Source organism: Nomascus leucogenys, chromosome 5 (genome assembly GCF_006542625.1).
Source record: "Nomascus leucogenys isolate Asia chromosome 5, Asia_NLE_v1, whole genome shotgun sequence".
NCBI lineage: Eukaryota > Metazoa > Chordata > Mammalia > Primates > Hylobatidae > Nomascus > Nomascus leucogenys.
Window position 1 is genome coordinate 58,505,025 of NC_044385.1, and position 13,367 is coordinate 58,518,391.

Consider the following 13,367-nt stretch of genomic DNA (forward strand, 5'->3'; position numbering starts at 1 on the left):
TTTAATAGCATCTTTTCATTTATAGAGTCTTGCCTATTTATTTTGTCTTCTTAATTCAGTTATGTAGAGAGATCTTGAAAAAAGAAACGCAGAAACTCTAGCCATATTCTAATTGAAATATTTTTATACCTCTTTTAGTCAATGGTACTAAAGGGCTTTCTGTCAATGATTTCTACTCCGGTTTGGAGAGCTCAGGATGGCTTCGCCATATCAAAGCTGTTATGGATGCTGCAATCTTCTTGGCCAAAGTAACACTTTATCTTTCATATTTGATCTTGGGGTCTATAATGATTGGGAAGGAGTAGATTTATTCTGTTGGGGGCTGGTATCTATTCATCAGATAACTTTTATTATTTTTTACCTCTGTTATAAGCTTCACTTTATTTTCAGCCTTAAAAATATCACGTAGCACTTAATGTAGAAACTTAAAAAGATACTCCTAAATACTTTGAAGCGGCATTTTTTCTTTTCTTGTTTGTTTGTGTTTTTGTTGTTATCATATTTTGTTGTGTATTTTGGAAATTATGCTGTGACATTATCATTGCAGGCATAGCACTTCTTTGTAACACAATACCTGCTAGTATGGTTTTCAGGTAGAACTTACTGGTTTACCGTAAAGTACGCTAGAATGTATGTGATCTTTCTTTTCAGGCAATAACAGTTGAAAATGCAAGTGTGTTGGTGCATTGTTCCGATGGCTGGGATAGGACTTCCCAGGTTTGTTCCCTGGGTTCTCTTTTACTGGATTCCTACTACAGGACAATCAGAGGATTCATGGTAAGGATTTATTTGGTTAGACCAATGGTCCTTAAGTAGGAGTAATTTTATGTCCCTCCAGAGGACATTTGGCAGTGTTGGAGACAATTTTGCACTAAAGGAAATGATGAGACCGGCATCCATGGGAGTGGCCAGGGATATTGCTAACTAAACATTTTACAATGCACAAAATTTTTGCTGGGGGGTCAGCCTCACAGCAAAGAGTGATCTGGCCTGTAATGTCAGTACTGTCTAGGTTGAGAAACCTTGAATTAGACTTATTTCCATTTGTGCTAACACTGACAATAAACCTTAGATTTAAATAATTTTTTTTCCTAAAATGTTGCAATGGGAATATTCAGTATTTTCTCCCTCATTTTTATCTAACAAATGTAAATAATCTAATAAAACAATTCACAGAGTACTTAAAATTAAATTCTGAAGGAAACCTTCTATTTAAAACACCTGCATTCGTAAGTGTAATAACATGTTATGCATTTTTATATCTGAAGATAAAATTTCTAGTTGAATAGATTTTCTCCTTTGGAAGATAAAGCCTTAGTTCCTGTTTTTTGTTTCTTTGCTTTTAAAGGTATGATCAGATTTTTATTTGCTTGCTTTTAAACGTGTGAGCAGATTAACTTATGTTTTCAAAATTTACTTCTTAACTCATGGTAAATTAAATGAAGAGATATTAGAAAATTTTCATTAGTTTAGAATTATTACAGTGCCATCTTAAAACAAAGGAAGATTTAAAATCACCAGTCCCTTTTCAGCACCACTATTTTGTGCTGCTAGCATACTGACTCTGGGACAGGCCAAGCGGGAGTGCTGTTAATAAGAAAATAATGCTCAGCTTACCTTGAGAGTATCCGATAAGGAATATTTTCTTTGCCGTGTTTGGCTTTAATTATTTGTTAGGCATCCAAATGAAATCATGTAATAAGTGGGGATGATGTGAGAGCTTCCCAGGCAATAGGAACAGTGTAAACCAAAGCATAACCTCTTTGGGTGACTGCAGGTAATGTGTGATGGATGGAGTTCAGAGTGAGTATTAGAATAGGGGGCATGGAGGCAGAGGAATAGAGTGGGGTCAGGGCCTGAGGAAGAGAAGGCTGGAATGGGGCTTTCCCCTCTTTGGATAACGGGAGCTATTAAAGAGTTTTAAACAAGCAAACAGTAACTTGATTAGATGTGCTTTTTAAAAAGGTGGCTTGGTGTCTTGAAGGCCAAAGGGAGTGGGAATGGAGGCTAGGAGGCCAGTGTAGACACTGTTATGATAACTTATGAGACAAAAGTTTTCAATTTTACCAAACTAAAATAGTAACACACAAGTGAAGGGGGAGGTGATGGGTTCCAGGGATGTTTAGAGTAGAGTCAGTGGCTGGGTGCAGTGGCTCACGCCTGTAATCCCAGCACTTTGGGAGGCCAAGGCGGGTGGATCATGAGGTCAGGAGTTCAAGACCAGCCTGGCCAATGTGGTGAAACCCTGTCTCTGCTAAAAATACAAAAATTAGCCGGGCATGGTGGTGTGCACCTGTAGTCCCAGCTACTCAGGAGGCTGAGGCAGAAGAATCACTTGAACCCAGGAGGCGGAGGTTACAGTGAGCCAAGATTGCACCACTGCACTCCAGCCTGGGCAACAGAGTGAGACTCTGTCTCAAAAAAAAAGAAAGTAGAGTCAGTAAGAATTGATCATGGATTGGATGTGGGATAGAAGAGAGGAGTCTTCCTCTGGGATGATTTCCAAGTTTCTGAATTAGGTGCCAGGATGGATGGTGCTGCTCTCTGGCTTTTCACTGAGATAAGCCAAAGAATACATTTAGTGAGAAAGATATTGAGTTATGCTTTAAACATGGTTGTGTAGAAGAATGGCAGAGAGACCAGGATAAAATCTGTGGCTCCAGCCAAAAGATCACTTGGCCAAGGTCACACAAAGTGGTGAAGCTGGGATTGGAGCCTGTGCCTGAGCTCCAGCGACTACATCCTCAGCCATATCAGTGTATATAGCCTTCTGCCGAAAGCAGAGGCTTGAGACAAAATCAGAGAAGCTAAAACCAGCAGTTTTGACACTGTGAAAAGAACGTGCTTGGTGACTATATAGTGAAGTGATAAAGTATACTAAATACTACAAATATGTGTTTAGATTAGACCGAAAAAGTTAGAAATCTGTTTTTACAGTGGAGTGGGTAAGTAGAGAAGCTATGGCAAGGAAAACATAGTCCATTCAAGAGGATAGATGTTAACACTTGGATTTGAACATGAACTCAAGTAAGATGATTTGATTAAAATAATTGGTCTTTTTATAATTAGTTTTTTTCTTCAAAAAAGTAGTATATAAATAATATTAAAAATATACAAGTAAGCCAAAAGGTGGTACCTCAGTCTACCACCTAGAGTTAACCTTTGTTAGCAGTTTTGGTTTACATTTTTCTAGCCTTTTTCCTATGATATATCATCTTCATACATACAAAAACTTAAATGTAGTACTGCTTTATAACATGTACTTTTCACTTAAAATGTAATAAATTCAACGGAAATAATTTAAGTCACAAAACTACTCTATTTCTTTTTATGCATTTTTATTCTTCTTTAACCCCACCTCGAATCAAGGTTTTGGCATTCTTTTGCCTGTGGTTTTTTGTGCTGTTTTGTTTATAAGTTAAAAGTGTACAGTAAATACTGTTTTTAAACTAATAAGATTTAATCCAGCCTAAACAAAATAATTGAAAGTAGTCAGAAAGTGAATTTTACTTTTTCTCATTAAGGTTTTAATAGAAAAGGATTGGATCTCTTTTGGACATAAATTTTCAGAGAGGTGAGTCACAGTTACACAGTCATATATTTTATAAAATTAGTAAACCAAGTTTAGAATGCCAAAATGTTTCTGTTCCTTATGAACTCACATGCGTGATGGGAGGTAAGAGTGTTGTGGTTTTTACTGTATTTTACATGAAGACATTTAATTTTTTTCTGTAATTTCTTTCAATTCTAGTACCTTATTAATTTTCATGACTATTTATTACCTTGCTTTTGGGCTGCATTTTATTTAGAGATGGTAACAGATTCTTTAAAGCTGTGGTTTAAAAACTCATAAATGGTTTCAATAAAAATTCTAGTTTTTTGTGCTAATGTAACAGTGCTTTAGGAATATTTTTGTAGGTTTAAGATTAACAATACCTGAACAATGAACTCTTTCAGAGGTGTTTTTAAAAGCTTGTACTTTCTGTGGGGTTAGGTGTGGCCAATTGGATGGTGACCCAAAGGAAGTCTCACCAGTGTTCACTCAGTTCTTGGAATGTGTGTGGCATTTGACCGAACAGTTTCCACAAGCCTTTGAATTCAGTGAAGCATTTCTTCTTCAGATCCATGAACATATTCATTCATGCCAGTTTGGAAACTTCCTTGGAAATTGTCAAAAGGAAAGAGAAGAGCTCAAGTAAGATGATTCAATTAAAAGGGTCTCCTTTTCCCCCTGCTTAGCCGAGGTCTAACAAAAATCATGTTTGAAACTTAATAAAATATCTTGACAATTTGAAATTTTATTGTAAAGATTTTATTTTTTGTATTTCTAAAGCTGAGTACCCTTCTAATATTCCCCCACCTTTCAGGTAATAGTAAAAGCACATTATAAAATGTGTTTTGAAGTGTAGCATACATACAGAAAAGTACGTAGAGCGTTAAGTGTGAAGCTCAGTAAATCTTACCAAACTCACACACCTATGTAACCAGCACCCAGAATATGAAATGTTGCCAACACCCTGGAAAGTCCCCTCATGCTTCTTTTCAGTCTGCATTTATATATTTTAGAACAGAGAAATCCTTATGCTGTTTAATTTCCCAGAATGTATCAGTTGCTAGTTTTAAAGTGTAAAATATTTTAAACTGTCGGTTTGTTTTAAGATAAGATGGAGCCTTATAGCTCTCTCCAGATTTCTAAACAGACAGTTCTTTGGGGAAAATACATCTAGCTATGTTGGCTGCAGTGTGTCCGTCCTTGAGTAGGGTCTCAGAAAAGCTCTGAGACACTACTTGACCCTAGTTCATGTTATTTCCTGACCAGTCTTTGGGATAGGGGTTTTTGCCTAAATTTTGCTGCAAGGAAGATCTCTGGAATAAGTCTTAGAGGTCCTATGTATATTGTTTTAGGTTGGGCTTCTGAGTTTCGATTTCTTTATTGTCTCTTACAGTAGGCAATAAAGAGCACTTAACAGACTTTTGAACATCCAAGGGACATATTAAGGAAGCTAAATCTGGTAGTATTTGAAGATAGCCACATGCTCACACTCCCAACAGAGTTAACAGCAGAACTGAGAGCATGTGGAAAATTCTAAAAATGTGTAAAGGGAATAAAAAGTGAATAGAAAATGGCGGAGATGAACAATCAAAGAACATTGAGACTTTAGCTCTATGCTACAGTGATTCAAAATAGTTTATTATAATTTGGAGCACAGAGGTGACTCTTTTCCTGGAGTACAGAGCTATTTTATGAAAAACTATTCTTAATTAGTGCCAAACATTCTCAAAAATGGAAAGATGGAAATAAGAGTAGATATTTCCTAGTAGTTTTTCTCCAAGACACACCTATGGGTCATCTTAGGAGTTATGGAAAAATGAGATTTTCCACTTTCTCCCTGGATACCTACATTATGTTTACTTGGTAAATGTCCAATTTAAAACCATTCTTACCTTTGCCCAGCTACTCTTAGATTTGCAAAATAATTGGCTTTTAAAATTCTTGCATAACATCCTATTTTGCCTGTTTCCCTTTTTGTACCCACTCACACTTACATGTGTTCCTGCCCTATGATACTTGCCACTACAGCCCAGATGTGGGGTTAAGAGAAGAAGGCCAGACAGAAAGATGCATTAGTGTCTTGTTCTGTGTGTATGTTTGTGGTGATTTGAAGTAGGTGGAACAGAGACCATGTTTTTGAAATAGTGTGAGTTGAGAGGAATCCCTTAAAATACATGGTCATGAGAGAAAATGTTATACCTATGTTGTGTTCAAGAAACATGACTTTATTACCTAATTATGAATGAAAAAGGAGAATAGAGAGAATATGGAATTCTGAGACAAGGTTAGACTGTCAATAGAAGAAAAAACTAAAATTTAAATCTGCTTTGGAAGCCATCGCCTGATTTATAAAAATGAATGTTACCATTACTACTTTGCATCTATAGGAAAGACCTCTGTGTTTTTCTCATTACATTAAGGTTGAAGGAGAAGACTTATTCCCTGTGGCCATTTCTTTTGGAAGACCAAAAGAAGTACTTAAATCCTCTCTACAGTTCCAAGTCTCACAGATTTACAGTTTTGGAGCCAAATACAGTATCTTTCCATTTTAAGTAAGTTGACATCATTGAAGTATTTATATTTGAATTTTCTCAAACACAATTTATTGAAACTTTTTTTTGTCATAAAGGTTTTGGAGGAACATGTACCACCAATTTGATCGAACACTGCATCCTAGGCAGTCTGTATTTAATATAATTATGAATATGAATGAGCAAAATAAACAATTAGAGAAAGACATTAAAGACCTAGAATCTGTAAGTATTCTGAAGTATCTAATTTAATATATTTGGAATGTGAAATTAGTTTACGATTAGACTAATATTTGTATTGTTGGTGTAAATCAGCACATAAACTTCTGAAGTAAGCAGTTGCTTCAAAATCAGGTCAACCCTACTTTGATTGAATATGTTAGTTCGAATCACTTTCTTTGTATTTTAAAATACGTTAAAATACCGGAAGTATATAGCATAATGTATAGATAAACACAATAACTCTCTGTGTACCCACTAGCTAGCTTTTGTGGGATTTTAACATTTATTATATATGCCTCAGATCTTTCTTGTTCTTGTTTTAAGAAATAAAACATAGGCCAGGCGCGTTGGCTCGCGCCTGTAATCCCAGCACTTTGGGAGGCCGAGGCGGGCGGATCATGAGGTCAGGAGTTCGAGACCAGCCTGGCCAGCACAGTGAAACCCCGTCTCTACTAAAAAAATAACAAAAATGTAGCCAGGCCTGGTGGCGCATGCCTGTAATCCCAGCTACTTGGGTGGCTGAAGCAGGAGAATTGCTTGAACCTGGGAGGCGGAGGTTGCAGTGAGCCAAGATCATGCCACTGCACTCCAGCCTGGGTGACAGAGCAAGACTCCATCTCAAAACAAAAACAAACAAACAAAAAAAGAAATAAAACATAGATCTATTGGAAGACCCTCTATACTCTTTCCCAGTTTTCACCCATGTATCACAATTTATAATACTGTTTTTCTTGCCTTAAAATATTTTTATTGTGTATTGAAAAAATACCAAAGACTATCTATAATGTTTGTATGAGTTGTAAAGAGAAACAGACAATGTATATGCCAATATGCCCTTCACTCTGCTTAAGAAACTGATGTTTCAAAACTACGTAAAAGTTGCCCTACTGTTGATGTGCTTCATTTTGCTCAACATTGTTTTGACATTTATCCATGTTGATACATGTAGCTTTTATTCATCTGTTTTATTAGTAACTACTGTATAACTTTCTATTGTATGAATATATCACAGTCTATCCATTCAGCTATGGATGAATATTTAAATTGTTTTCAGTTTTGGATTTCCATGATTACAAATGAAGTTAAATGACTTTCCATATTTGTTGGCCATTTGGTTTTCCTTTTCTGTGAATGGACTGTTCAAACCTTTGCTTATTTTTCTGTTGGCATATTTGCCTTTTTCTTACTGATTTGTAAGAGTTGTTTATATGCCAGGCACTAATTCTTTGTTAGTTATATATATTACAAATGGCTTTGTCCAGCCTATTGTCTTTTCCACTTTATTTATGGTATGCTATATATAGATGTTTTGAATTTTCATGTCAAATTGGTCAATGTTTTATGCTTTCCGTGTGTGTCTTGTTTAACAAATCCCTCTCTACCCTAAGACTTTCCTATAATCTTTTTTCTGCCATCCTATATAAGCAAAAAGGATCAGTAAGTATATATATATTTTTTAAATCCTAGACAGTTATAACAGTAAGACTGTCTTATCTACCTCTCAGGCAGGAGTCTCCCTTAATCATCTTTTAGATAAGGAGGTAATGACTGCTTGAGTAAATTGTAGAAGGGTATGGTCAAGAGAGGCAAGTCCAGGATAATAGGTAATACAAGATTATTGGGACAGTCCAAGAATTTGGAGAGCATGATACTCTGCCACAGGACATTTTAAAAATCTTCTGTTAAAAAAGTAAAGTTCTGTTGTGTTTGAAGTCTGTTATTTTTACCTAACAAACCACTGTAGGAAAGCCATGTAAGAAAAACTCTTTATAGTCAGCCCTTTAGCTACACAAGTTTGTTTGTTGTGTTCTCAGGGTTAATGTTTCATATATATTTCTTTTATTATAAATGTTTACCTGTTATGCTTTCTAGGTAATATATGTCCATTTCAAGTGTGGAAGCCTAGTGATTGCCTGCAGTCAAGTCTTGCTGGATTGTTTGTTTAATAAATATAAAAACTAACAATTTTCCACAGCAAAAAATTGTACACAATTAGGATTTTCAACCATGTCATATGCATTAAATGTTTCTAATTTTTTGAGATTTAGTTTTGCATTATAGATACAGAGAACATATTTTGCAAAAGCATGTTTTCTTTTTTCGTGTAGCATATTGTGGTATATGCAATTAGTAATTTTCTTTTCAAATTTGTGTTTGTTCTAGAAAATTAAACAACGCAAAAATAAGCAAACAGATGGCATCCTCACCAAGGAATTGTTGCATTCAGTTCATCCTGAGTCACCTACCCTCAAAACTTCCCTGTGTTTTAAAGAGCAGACTCTGCTACCCGTAAATGATGCTCTTCGAACTATAGAGGGCAGCAGCCCGGCAGATAATCGTTATAGTGAATATGCAGAAGAGTTTTCTAAATCAGAACCTGCTGTGGTCAGCTTAGAGTATGGTGTGGCAAGAATGACTTGTTAGACTCATAGAGTTTTTTTCTGCAATGATTGCAGTACAAGAAAAGGATTATTGTGAGGATGGTCTGTAAGCATAACCAAAAGGAACTTGTCTAATAACAATTTTAGGGTTTAACAGTAGGCTAATAGTTGAAGGAAGGATAATAACTGCCCTTGTGAGAGAAATAAGTCATTTTAATTGCATTTCCAGCAAGGAATGACATTCAGTTCTGTAAGAAATGAGTGGTATTTGATGTATTTACTCACAAAACACAATTTGGACTGTACACTAGTGAATTGACATTTATGATTTATGTTAATTCAGCCAAACATAAATAACCTTCCTTAAGTACAATTTAACTTCAAGAAAACAAAATTTGACAACATAGTTTCTTAATAAATGATATGGCATGTACTTTCAATTATGTAGCTTTGTAACTATTAATATTTACATATTTTGCCTTTTAGTGATATTTAATGTTAAAGTGCCATGAAAAATATTTCTAAGAAAGCCTTAAATTCCCAGTGGTTTCTTTACCCTTAAGTTTTACAGCATACAACAAGATTTTTTGTTTTGTTTTTCTTTTGGTCAGCCTTGTTTTGTTTGTAAAGAATTGTGCTCTCATTACTGCTGGGGTTGCATGCTACAATACTTCTATATAAACACTTGTAGAAGTACACTGTTCACGTTTAGCCTGCCCCACTTTCGTATTCAAAATTAATGAAACTGAAGGTTTATTCTGATAATAATTTGTTTAGTGCTACATTTGATTATTATTTACAGCTTAGACAGATTATTGATTTGTTGAATACGTATAAGCACATTTGACTGTCTTTTATATATGGATTACTGCATTCTATTGATTCTTATTTTGTGGTTGGCTTTATTTCTTTCACAACTGTGTAAGTTTAAAGAGCTAAAGCTCTAAAACTGTTCTTAGAAACAATGAATAGTACATGTATATGTATATTTTTAAACTGCCTTATTGCTCAATGAGTTGCTGTTCCTGGAATACCTAACTTTCAGTTTACTCAAAAACTTTTGGGTAAATAAAAAAGGGAAGTACAGATAGTTTAGGTTGTGCATGGTTGCATGAATTTTGAAGTCATTTCTATGTGGAGCATTATTTTTCTTCTTGTTAAATATAGAAAAAAAGAGATTCTAGTACAAAGTTATTGTTTAACAAAAGCAACTTAAACTCTGGGAAAGATTTCATTTTGCCATGTTATATTTACTGTTTATTCTGTGTACTAGTACATATATTTAAATTACCAAAAAACAAGAAACAAAACATAAAAACCCTAAACTATCACTTGGAATTAGCAATATCACCCAACTGGCTTTAAAATTGAAAATTTAAATAACATGGTGGCATGAAGTACAGTTCGAGTATTAGGCAATTTGCATAGGGTCCCTCATGCTGCTTTCTGTTACACCTCTATTATATTAGTTTTGAACATAAACATCTTTTTCAGACAAAAAAAAAAGCTTTATTGTATGAGAGCTTATATTATCCTGTTTATTTTTCCAATGCTTTTCTGTAATACATTATGTAATTTTAAAAATATTCCTTTTTAAACAGCAACAGAAATGCACTATAAAATATAGTATGTGATTAACCAATCCTGCTTCCATATTTAAGCACTGGGAATGGAAACTTAATCTCTGTGACTACAAAGGGAAGTTTTTGTGCCTTGGTGTTGCAGTCACTGATTTTGGTTTTAGAATCTTCTGTGGCTGACTTCTTGTATTCAACTCTGGTTTATTATCTTAATCTTCAACTTTAGACATATATTTGTGTGTTTATATGCTCACAGGTGGACTGAGAAATCAGTTACATCTTAAGTGGCCTACAGGGTATATGTTGGCAAAAGCAGACTGTGTATATGTCTTACAAAGTTGGATTTATGTTCAGTGTGTTTGGAAGTGTATAGCATGTAAATTATTTAATATATTATTTAAAGGTAATTAAATGTTCACATTTTACTTTGAATGTTTTTCTTCTGGATAAAACAAATGGAATCAAGTTGTAGTTGTTGTTTTTCTCTTCCCACCTAGGCGAGTAGACTTGCCCATTACATGAACATAACAGCATAAGGTTTGAGGAGTTTATTTTCCAAAAGTTTGTTGATAAATAATACCTGTTTCATACAAAAATAATTTCCAGAATATTTAAAATAGGTATAGTGGGCTAAAAGGCCCATCAGATGTAGGTAATAATGTCATTAAGTTTTCCTTTTGTTCCTGTCACTTGCTTATGTTACAATCACTATTTTGTTGTGCCCTTGCCAACTTGATGGAAGGCAGGGTCCAGTGAGTACAAACATTCAAGGTGAAATGTCTCTCCAAAGGCAGATCTGGATGTAAATATGAGGAAGAAAATGACTGGCTGAGAAGAGGATAATTTTATCGAGGGTGTTTTGAAAAGGTCTAGCTAGCTAGAAGTAGCTCAGGGAATCTTGAGTAAAGATGAAGGGAACTCTTTTAAAGCAAATTCAATTTATTTGGTCAGGTAGCAGAGCAGGGAGGTGGTGTCAGTCAAGCCTGTTTTGAAACATTTTTTGCAGAAGGTCAGCTTTAAAATATTGAAAAATTTCCAGTTGACATGCTAAGTTGGATTAAATGCTGATCATTTATAAAACTATATAGTTGCTGCAAAAGTAATTGGGGCTTTTGCCATTGAAAGTGATGACAAAAACCGCAATTACTTTTGCACCAACCTAATATTACAGTTGCAGACTTTTATTAGTGACACTGATCTTCATTGGTCAAGTTTTAGTTATTTTGTTGGCTTTCCATATAGAATTCCAAGTGACATTAACATACTTTAATTAAGGAAAATTTGGAGACTGTTTAAGATATATGTCTAGATATCAATGTAAACTATAAGCTTTAGGAACTTACATCTAGAAGAAAGCCTGGAATCTAGAATAATTATCTCAAAAAAGAGTATATATACCATTGTACTTGATATAAGAAAATGTAAACATGAAACCTTGACATTTTAATAAACAGTATTTGTGCTACTCTAGTTATTTCTAGGAAAGTAAAATATCCATTTAAATGGCAACTTTTATAAAATAGTGGCCTGCATAACTGAAAGGAACTTTCAGAAGCTAGTAGTAGACTCTATAGCCCTGGTGTTCAGTTTCTGATTCAGTAGTTAGGGGTTGGGACTCTGGAGTTAAAATCATTTGCATACCAATAAATTGTTTGCACTTAGCAATATTTTGGATATTGTGATGCAAATGGTTGGGGAATCATACTTTGAGAAACACTGCTGTAAACCACCCATCATGGTCAGTAAACATCTCGTTTGTTCTTAAAGGGATACAGATTATCCTTTTTTTTTTTTTTTTTTTTTTTTGAGATGGAGTTTCGCTCTTGTTTCCCAGGATAGAGTTAAAGTGGCACAATCTTGTCTCACCACAACTTCTGCCTGTGGGTTCAAGTGATTCTCCTGCCTCAGCCTCCGGAGTAGCTGGGATTACAGGCATGCACCACCACACCCAGCTAATTTTGTTGTTTTAGTAGAGACGGGGTTTCTCCATGTTAGCGTGGTCTCAAACTCCTGACCTCAGGTGATTCACCCGCTTTGGCCTCCCAAAGTGCTGGGATTACAGGCGTGAGCCACCACGCCCCGCCTCAGAATTACTCTTGTATAAAGAGCAACAGGCTAGGGAGCATCACACTTCTGAAACATTGTGATACAAGTGGGAGTGAGAAATAAACCTTTGTTTTAAGCCACTGAGATTTGGGGCTCTTTGTTACTGTGGTGTAACCGTGCCCCTCCTGAGGGATGAAACCATTTGTACAAAGTTCTGTTTTTCCATTAGTTCCCAAATGGCCTTTGTCCTGCTATTTTGCGTCAGTATCCAGCTGAGGTTTGTGCATTGCATTTGGTTATAGCTTATCAGTCTCTGTGTTGAACAGCCAGTCACCTCTTCCCCTCTGCATTGACCTTTTGCACCAGACCAGTTGTAGTTTTCTCACTTTCTGCTTTTGTCTGATTGTTTCTTCGTGGTGTAATTTAACTTGTTCCTCTGTCTACTGTACCTGCTGTCAAGTAGGTACTAGATGAAATTCAGAGTTAGCATTTCAGGAAAGATGCTGTGTACTTCATATTGAATTACTGCAGGCGGATATAATGCCAGGTGGTTCCACTGTTAGTGATGCTAAATTTAATCACTTGGTTATCCTTTCATTGTAAAGATACATTTTTTTCCTTTGAACTCAGCAAATGCTCTATGGGGTGATATTTTGGCATCAGATTGAATATCCCTTAACAACCTATCCATTAATTATACTCGCCCAAATCAGTTATTTCTTTGGTGTTACAAAATGCTGATTCTCTAATTTTGTTTTAACTTTTTACACTTATTTGCCTGCATTTGTTTGTTTGTTTGAGACAGAGTCTTGCTGTGTTGCCAGGCTGAAGTGCAGTGGCGCAATCTTGGCTCACTGCAACCTCCGCCTCCCGGGATCAAGTAATTCCCCTGTCTCAGCCTCCTGAGTAGCTGGGACTACAGGCACGTGCCACCATGCCTGGCTAATTTTTTGTATTTTAGTAGAGATGGGGTTTCACCATCATGTTGGCCAGGATGGTCTCGATCTCCTGACCTCATGATCCCCCACCTCAGCCTCCCAACGTGCCAGGATTA

At 35.6% G+C, this 13,367-nt stretch overlaps 1 protein-coding gene across 1 annotated transcript in view; it reads left to right on the forward strand.

The window, feature by feature from the left end:
- MTMR6 (myotubularin related protein 6) overlaps positions 1–11,737 on the forward strand; it is a 42,341-nt gene extending 30,604 nt beyond the window's left edge. The window contains exons 8-14 of the mRNA XM_003273129.4: positions 139–248; positions 652–777; positions 3,525–3,574; positions 3,995–4,195; positions 5,974–6,105; positions 6,183–6,309; positions 8,470–11,737. Coding sequence (XP_003273177.1) covers positions 139–248; positions 652–777; positions 3,525–3,574; positions 3,995–4,195; positions 5,974–6,105; positions 6,183–6,309; positions 8,470–8,730 — 1,007 coding nt within the window. The 3' untranslated portion in view covers positions 8,731–11,737. The remainder of the gene's footprint in view (positions 1–138; positions 249–651; positions 778–3,524; positions 3,575–3,994; positions 4,196–5,973; positions 6,106–6,182; positions 6,310–8,469) is intronic.
- The last annotated feature ends 1,630 nt before the right edge of the window (positions 11,738–13,367 follow it).